This window comes from Cervus elaphus, chromosome 18, assembly GCF_910594005.1.
Source record: "Cervus elaphus chromosome 18, mCerEla1.1, whole genome shotgun sequence".
In the NCBI taxonomy this organism is placed as follows: Eukaryota; Metazoa; Chordata; class Mammalia; order Artiodactyla; family Cervidae; genus Cervus; species Cervus elaphus.
This window is the reverse complement of record NC_057832.1, coordinates 104,972,402-104,980,799: the sequence shown is the minus strand read 5'-3', so window position 1 is coordinate 104,980,799 and position 8,398 is coordinate 104,972,402. Positions and strand designations below refer to the sequence as shown.

Sequence of the window (8,398 nt, the reverse complement as noted above, 5' to 3'; positions counted from 1 at the left end):
CCTTCCCGCCCCCCTCCAAGGTGACTTCTCATCTTCCAATAAAGCATGTCAAAACTTAAATTTACCTTTCCTTCACGATGCCAGCTTGGCACCTACCTGGGAACCACAGCGAGGTCCCTCCCCTGGCGCGGGCAAGGCCAACCAGATGAAAACCGTCAAGCCAGTCCAGCCCCAGTGCCCGGCCCTGCACGCCCGGCGCAGCGGTGGCCCTGGCGCTGGGCTGGGCTGCGTGAGAACAGTGAGGCGGTTCCCCTCGTTATCCTCGGGGCCTGTCTGCGCTTGCCTGCTCCTGCTCCGAGACCTCGGGCCCCCTGCGCTCAGCATTCAGACGGCTCCCGGAGCTGACTCCCACCCATTCAAATCCCTCCGCTTGGGTTTCTTGTCCCTAGTCGGGCCTTCACACAGAAAGGTTTTTATGCAGATGGGCGTCCTACGTTTTTCAGCAGGCTATGGGAAGAGGTTTTTAAGGAGAAAAAGGTAGAGGAAGTGGTTCTCACAGTAGTAAGTGTCCCCATTCCTTTACAAAATGATACATCTCCACTGATTAGACTTGGGTTTGTCTTGGCTCACAACTTGTGGGAACGGAGGTCAGTGAGGTCACTAGAGGTCAGTGATGTTGGAACCTTTGGGAACCAGAGGAGAGGCAGGTCCTGCCTCCTGAAGAGGCTGGAGGCAGAGCCCAGGTTCAACCCACAGCTAAACAACTCCAGTGCCCAGCAGGTTGGTTTTGTGATGTGAAATCCTTGATTTATCTCCTTAATCCTTGACTGACTTAAACATTCCTGGACAAGCCTACCTCCCTAGGATTGAGGATTAGTTATGAGGTGAAAGTGCTTTGGAGAAAGCAAAGTCACCACGCAGTTATAAGCGAGATCTGGCTCTGATTTTCCAAGCTCTGGATCACATTCCCCTATCCTGTGCCTCTAGTATATGGAAAGTAATTATTCTATTATTACCTGCTTTGTTGTAAGTCACATTTTAAATGGCTGTCTTGATAATTTCACATTTGGGGGGTCGATGGTCCTTATCATCCTTTTGCCTCAAAAACACAAATGTTTGTGATTTTAGTCATGTCTGCCACTTGGGGTCTTTTTTTTCCTGCCTTTTTGAAACTATTTCAAGCTGTATGATTTTGTGTAAAATGAGATGCTAACTCCACATGTGAACTGCAGCACTCGGCATCAAGTTGAAAGCAGAGTGAGGACACCTGGGCAACTTTGTGGAGCAGCTCTGTTCTCAGAGGGAACACCTCAGTCGCCAATTTGAGTATTAATTATTAGTAACTCCTACTTTCTAGATAACACATGTAAACGATGTTTTTAATTTCTCTTCCTGCACCCAAGGGACTCACCTTGCCACCACTCCCCCTACCAGGGGGTGCGTGCCTCCAGCAGGGAGCCTTGAACTTGGTTTCTCTGGGACTTCTCTTCCCCCTCTGCCCTTCCCCATCAGAGCTTTCCAAAATGAAGCTCCCCCTTCCCCCTCTCCTTAATTTCTGGTTGGAAGAAGGGGCCTGGGAATTGCCACTTTAACAAAGTCCAACCAGCAAGCCACAGGACTGAAAAAGATCAGTTTTCACTCTAATCCCAAAGAAAGGCAATGCCAAAGAATGTTCAAACTACCACACAACTGCACTCATCTAACATGCTAGCAAAGTAATGCTCAAAATTCCCCAAGCCAGGCTTCAACAGTATGTGAACCGAGAACTTCCAGATGTTCAAGCTGGATTTAGAAAAGGCAGAGGAACCAGAGATCAAATTGCCAACATCTGCTGGACCATTGAGAAAGCGAGACAGTTCCAGAAAAACATCTGCTTTATTGATTATGCCAAAGCCTTTGTGTAGATCACAACATACTGTGGAAAATTCTTAAAAGAGATGGGAATACCAGATCACCTGACCTGCCTCCTGGGAAATCTATATGCAGGTCAAAAAGCAATAGTTGGAACTGGATGTGGAACAACAGACTGGTTTTAAATCGGGAAATGAGTACGTCAAGGCTGTATACTGTCACCCTGCTTATTTAACTTAACTGCAGAGTATATCATACGGAATGCTGGGCTGGATGAAGCACAAGCTGGAATCAAGATTGCCAGGAGAAATATCAATAACCTCAGATATGCAGATGACACCACCCTTATGGCAGAAAGCTAAAAACTAAAGAGCCTCCTGATGAAAGTGAAAGAGGAGAGTGAAAAGGTTGACTTAAAACTCAACATTCAGAAAAGTAAGATCATGGCATCCAGTCCCATCACTTCATGGCAAATAGATGGGGAAACAATGGAAACCATGACAGACTTTATTTTTTGAGGGCTCCAAAATCACTGCAGATTGTTACCGCAGCCATGAAATTAAAAGACATTTTCTCCTTGGAAGAAAAGATATGGCAAACCTAGACAGCATATTACAAAGAAGAGATATGACTTTGCCAACAAAGGTTGGTCTAGTCCAAGCTATGGCTTTCCAGTAGTCATGTATGGATGTGAGAGTTGGACTATAAGGAAAGCTGAGTGCTGAATTGATGCTTTTGAACTGTGGTGCTGGAGAAGACTCTTGAGAGTCCCTTGGACTGCGAGGAGATCCAACCAGTCAATCCTAAAGGAAATCAGTCCTGAATCTTCACTGGAAGGACTGATGCTGAAGCTGAAACTCCAATTCTTTGGCCACCTGATGTGAAGAACTGACTCATTGGAAAAGACCCTGATGCTGGGAAAGATTGAAGGCAGGAGGAGAAGGAGTCGACAGAGGATGAGACTGTTGGATAGCATCACCGACTCAATGGACATGAGTTTGAGTAGACTCCGGGAGTTGGTGATGGACAAGGAGGCCTGGTGTGCTGCAGCCCATGGGGTCATAAAGAGTCGGACACAACTGAGCTACTGAACTTAGCCAGCAAGCCTCAAATGGAGTCACATCTGGGAACCGTTAAAAAAAAAATACTGTTAAAATTATTCACGACCCTGGTTAAAGAACAGTAAGGAAACTATTAGAGGGTGTATTAGGTAGGGTTTTGCTGTGGGGGAGAGGTTGAACTCAACTCCCAGTACAAGGGAAGTGGCTGGGTGGGGGTCAGTGGATGAATAATTACTAAGAGGAAACACCAGGGTGAAGTGGGCTTCTGGCTACATCGACCTAATAAGATTATTGCTGGGAGCGGCCGGGTAATCAGACATGACCTGGGGGGATGGCATGGCGGTGGATGAGAATCAGGTGTGGAGGGTGGGCGGACTCCGGCTAATCCAGTATTAGCAGTATTCTCGGTAAAAATGGACAATGTGGAGACGCACGCGTAAGTCCAAAAGGCAGGGCCTCGTTGAGAAGAGTTCAGATCCCACCTGAATTTGGCCAAGGAGAGACTTGGTCAGGACCCGGGTCAGCGGAGGCCTGAGTGTCCCCCCTCCGCCTCAGCGGGCAAGTCCTGCCCCACCGCGGAGGGCGCAGACCACGCGGCCCGCCGGCAGGGGGCGTGCCGGGTCGGCCACGGCGGCGGGCGGCCGGAGCCGGAAGTGCGGGAACGTAGGGGAGCGCGGGGCGGGCCGCGGTGCGCGTGGGGCCGTGGCTCGGCCGGCTGGGCTCCCCGCTCCGGACCGCCGTCCGGATCCGCCTCCCGGGCCCTCCCCGGAAGCCAGGGAGGGGGCGCGGGCCCAGAGGTAGGAAGCCCGGCCTGAGGAGTACCGGGAACGTGGGCGGCTGTGTCGCGCGTCCCCCCTCGCCCTCCTCTAGCGGGCTGGCCCCGCTCTCGTCGCGCCCGGAGCGGCGCGGGGTCCCCGAGAGCGGGAAGGCCGAGAACTAGGGGCGCCCGGCGGGTCGCTGCGCCCGCAGGGCCGCCCCAGGCCCTCACCCGTCCTCCGGCCGGCGGGGCCCAGGGCCAGGGCCTGGAGGGCCCAGGTGCGAGTCCTGACCGGCCGTTTCAAACTTTTTTTGTGACTTTGTGCGAATTGCTAAATGTCAGTTCTTCGTCTGTAAAATGGGCTTCAGAATATCCATCTCATGGTCAAATCAGTATATGCACCGAGCACCGCAGCTGTGCTTGTGCGGGGCGGTTAGCGGTGCTCATTAGATGTGGCGAAGATTGAGGGCGGGAGAAGGGGCCACAGAGGATGAGATGGTTGGATGGCATCAGTAACTCAATGACATGAGTTTGAGCAAACTCCGAGAGTTGGTAATGGACAGGGAAGCCTGGCTGCTGTAGTCCATGGGGTCTCGAAGAGTCGGACCACAATGAGCGACTAAACAACAGCCTTAGATGTGGGAGTGACTATTACCACCTCTTGAATTTTCACAGAACGCGCGCGCTGAGCTGTTTTCAGGGTTAACTGCTCAGTGGAGGGTAGAGATCTGCACCCTTTGAGTCAGAGTCGGGGTTGAGTTTCAGGAGGAGGGGCAGGGCGGGAATCCAGTGGGGGTGGGTTAGATGAGAACCGGCCCCTGACCCCCAAAGCCCTGGCTTCTGGCTTCTGCACATCCAGGCACAGTGATCTCTGACCCCCACCCCCGACCCCCACTGCTGGCTGAAATCTGACTGGTCAGAAGTATCTTTGGATTTAAGGGAGTGGGTGTTGGCCAGTGACCCCTCACTGTGAATCAAAATGGCCTTGGGGTTTCTTATAACCACTCCCAGATAGAGGGAAGGAGAAATCTGTGATGGGAGGAGGGGAGGGAGAGAGCACTGAGAGATGTTTTAAGGGTAGGGTAGTCTGGACACCCTGGGGACAGTGAGCATCTCCCCTGGAGAGGAGGAGGGGCGCCTTCCTTCCTCCTGTGTTGAGGGGCTCAGTGCAGAGGCTCCTGGGAGCCTGGGGCCCCACTGCTGGTGGGGGCCCTGGGCCCTGAGTGGAGGACTGCTTCGCCTTGACCCCCATTGCCTGCCCACTCCACACCTGCCTCTTCATGCCCTGTGAATGACCCATCTGAGTCTCCTTGGCCCTGCTCACCTCTGGCCTGCCCTAACCAGTCACTGTGGCTGATGCCTGGGAATATTCTTATATATTAGAATTCACTGGACTTTGTTCTTTGTAGGAATTAAAGCTGGACTCCTGTTGACGACAAACGGACCTACAGTTCCTGGTGTGTGATGAGAGAGTGGGATTTGCTGTCCTGAAGTCACTAAGCTTGGACCCTGGTTCTTCTTCATGAGAGACTAAAGAGATGGAAGCCTTAAAGTCTGAGAATAAAAAGAGGGTGCTGCCCACATGGATGACAGCCCAGGTGTCTGAAAAGAGGGCGGCGCAGGTGAAGACCCCCAAGAGACCAGCCACGGTGCCAGCGGCTGCAGCCAGGTGGGGCAGCTTCTGTCCTCCCGGGGGATTAGGACAGGGAGCGATTGAAACCCTCACTGTTGCTGGGGCCCAGTCGTCCAGTGTTGGCAGAACAGTGAGGGGGGTGTTTCAGTCCACAGACGTCTCATCCACTCTTAGGGGTGAGCAGGCTGCAGGTGGCTGTGCCCTGGCAGGCTGGCACTGGCTTCTGCCTCTGTTGGTGAATCTCCACCTTCAGGCCTGTATGGGTCAGCTCCCAGATAGCAGCTCCAGCTCTTGAGTTAAACACACATCAGCCAAGCTGTCAGACACCAGTTGTCCAAACTGCCAGTATCTTCATTTGCCCCAGAAATTGTGACCATCCAATGAGGGGGTAGGTGGACCAGGTGATCCACCTACCACCATTTTCCTGCAGATACATTTTCAGGGACAGGCAGACGAGCCGCAGGTTGCTGGGCCGGTCGGAAATCAGAGGCTGTGGGGGGTGGGGGGGAGGTTGGTTAAATGGTGATATTGATGGGGGTCTCGAAGCTGCCAGGGAGGGGGTACCCCTGTCCTCTCTGGGCCGTAGTCTCAGGTGCTCACTGTCCCTTTCTGACTCTTCCCCTTCTAAGTTTTCTTCATTGACCAGCCTTGCTTTCTGATCTTTGCTGTGCTGTATTAGTCGCTCAGTTGTGTCCGGCTCATTGCGAACCCGTGGACTGTAGCCCGCCAGGCCCCTCTGTCCATGGGGATTCTCCAGGCGAGAATATTGGAGTGGGTTACCATGCCTTCCTCCAGGGGAATCTTCCCGACCCAGGGATTGAACCCAGGTCTCCTGCACTGTGAGGGGTTTCTTTACCACTGAGCCACCAGGGAAAGCCCTCCTTTATTGTATGCACGCATGGGGGTGAGGGGTGGCATCCAGACATGTCTTGGTCTGTTTGACCTTCTTGTGCGCGCACGTTTGTGTCTCTCTCAGGAGCCGGCCGTCTCACCCTATTTCTTAGCAGAGTTGGTGGACGGTGGGAAGCCCCCACGGTTGCCCCAAGAAGCCCCTGTGCCAGTCACTGGTTCCAAGGATGCAGAAGCCACGGCAGTGCCCGGAGAGGCTCCTGCTCTCAGCCCTGGCAGACCGGCCCCGAGATGCCACTCTGGGTCTCATTCTTTCCTCCTGGTGATTCGTGCCTGTCTCTAACTTCATGCTTTTCTCTCAGATTTCCTGCCGTGAGGACCGTGTACTGCATGAATGAAGCCGAAATCGTCGACGTTGCCCTGGGGATCCTCATTGAGGTAAAGTCAACTGTGTCTTCTATTTTTTTAATTTTGTTTACGTATGTATTTTGGCCGTGCTCGGCCTTTTTCTCTGGTCACGGGGACTGGGGGCTCCTCTCTGGTTGCAGTGAGAAAGCTTCTCATTGCGGTGGTTTCTCCTGTTGTGGAGTACGGGCTCTAGGGTGCATGGGCTGTAGTTGGCAGAGCACAGGTTCAGTAGTTGTGGGTCCTGGGCCCAGTGACTGTAGCGTGTGGGCACTGGGTCACACAGGCTTCAGTAGTCGTGGCACATGGGCTGAGTTGCCCCGAGGCTTGTGGGGTCTTCCGGACCAGGGATTGAACCCATGTCTCCTGCATTGGCAGGCGGACTTCTCACCACTCACCCACTAGGGAAGCCCAGCTGTGTTTTTTCTGATGACCAGAGACTCCTGACAGGCAGAAACCAGATCAGGCCCTGGTTCGTGCTGATAAAAGAGGCGCCCTGCCTGTTGGCAGCTGGGAGCCCGCTCACCTGCAGCCCGCTCCAGGGGAGGGGTGCACCCGCCGGGCCCTTGGGGCTGGAGACCTGGGAGGCCGTGGCCGTGTGAGGGAGGGTGGCCCTCGCTGTCTGGGTGACTCTCTGCTGGTGGCGGGTGGAGGGGACATGAGTCGTGGACTGCTTGTTCTCTGAGGGTCTCCATCGGGCAAGGTGACTTCTGAGCGCCGCCCTTAGCACCTCGCCCCTAAAGGCCTGGCTTCCAGAAGCGGCTAATGGTTGTCCCACCTTCGAGTGGTGTAGTCCCTGAGAGTTGCTCGGGGCCTTTTATGTATTCCTATCTCCTTTAATGCTTGCAATAAGCTGCCGGTCGATACTATTGCAAGTCCCAGTGAGTGAGGCCCACACTCAGGGTTCGCATCCTGTGCTCCTTTCATTCTGCCAGCCTGCCCTTCCACGTCCGTTGGGTCCACCTGTCTTCCCTGCGCCGCTGTTCCTCAGGCCCCTGCCCGGCTCGCCCTGCTGGTCCCGATTTCTGCAGCGCCTGAGAAGGAGGGTGGGGAGGGGTGGAGTCGGGTGAGGGGTGGGGGGCCCGGCCCCCCAGCGCTGGCTTTACAGATGCTACTGGGTACGTTCTGTGTCCGTGCACGTTAGGGAAGTAAAACCCATCTGTTTTGCCTGCCGTTTCTTCTGCTTAGGAGGACCGAAAACAGGAAAAGCCGTTGGAGCCGCCACCTCTGGCAGGCGCTGATAAGCCAGAGCGCTCCCCGGCCAGCCCAGCGCCACCATCCCCAAGTCCCTCCTGGAGCCGAAGCGACGACAGTGAGGAAGAGGACTGTGGGGCTGACAGGCCTGCCCCAGGGCCCGCGGGCTCTGACGCGGCCTGCAGCAGAAGCCTCGAGGAAGACCAGGACGAGCTAAAATACGTCAGGGAGATCTTTTTCAGCTAAGGGACAAAGTTCCAGGACTTTCTGCTCAGAGTGGCTGAAGGAAGCTGGGTTTCCCCTCTCGGCCTGGGCGCTGCCTGTCAGACTGTGACAGCTTCTGCCCCCAGCGTCGAGCCTCCCTGGGCTGGGTGGGTTCACTGCGGGAGGTGAGCAATCAAAATGAGCTCCTCCCAGAATTCCTGCTCTCTGCTCTCCTGCTCAGGGGCCTGGGAGCTCGACACTGTCTTACTCAGGTACCTGGTTCCAGGGAAATGAGATCATGGGGGTCAAACTTACTGGAACTGGAGAGTCAACTTAATAATTTTCAAGGAAAAACAAGTTTGGCTACTAAGTACACTGAAATTCCTACGGTTTGGCCACCCAAGGAAGAAGCCTATTTTTAAAATCTCTTCCGTCACGTGTCAGTCAGTCACTGAGCCCTTGTGGGTCCAACCCTGAACTAGACACCTTCCCCCAGGGCTGGGC

The 8,398-nt window shown here is 54.3% G+C and overlaps 1 protein-coding gene across 2 annotated transcripts; it reads left to right on the top strand.

Annotated features, from left to right (window-relative positions):
* Nucleotides 1–3,393: 3,393 nt before the first annotated feature.
* CYREN (cell cycle regulator of NHEJ) lies at nt 3,394–8,251 on the top strand. Of its 2 annotated transcripts, none has more exons than XM_043872943.1 (4): nt 3,394–3,649; nt 5,019–5,278; nt 6,454–6,529; nt 7,685–8,251. In XM_043872943.1, the coding sequence occupies exons 2-4, from the start codon at nt 5,148–5,150 to the stop codon at nt 7,934–7,936; spliced, it is 459 nt and encodes a 152-aa protein (XP_043728878.1). In that variant the 5' UTR covers nt 3,394–3,649; nt 5,019–5,147; the 3' UTR covers nt 7,937–8,251. The 2 variants fall into 2 exon arrangements, with proteins under 2 accessions (XP_043728878.1, XP_043728879.1); XM_043872944.1 differs by lacking the exon at nt 3,394–3,649 and adding an exon at nt 3,656–3,887.
* Nucleotides 8,252–8,398: the final 147 nt, after the last annotated feature.

What these genes read in the sequence shown, in the direction of transcription:
- CYREN (XM_043872943.1), top strand. Translation starts at nt 5,148, where the DNA reads ATGGAAGCCTTAAAGTCTGAGAATAAAAAGAGGGTGCTGCCCACATGG. An exon ending in GTGCCAGCGGCTGCAGCCAG is followed by an intron (nt 5,279 to 6,453) that starts GTGGGGCAGCTT and finishes CTTTTCTCTCAG; the next exon opens with ATTTCCTGCCGTGAGGACCG. An exon ending in CCCTGGGGATCCTCATTGAG is followed by an intron (nt 6,530 to 7,684) that starts GTAAAGTCAACT and finishes TCTTCTGCTTAG; the next exon opens with GAGGACCGAAAACAGGAAAA.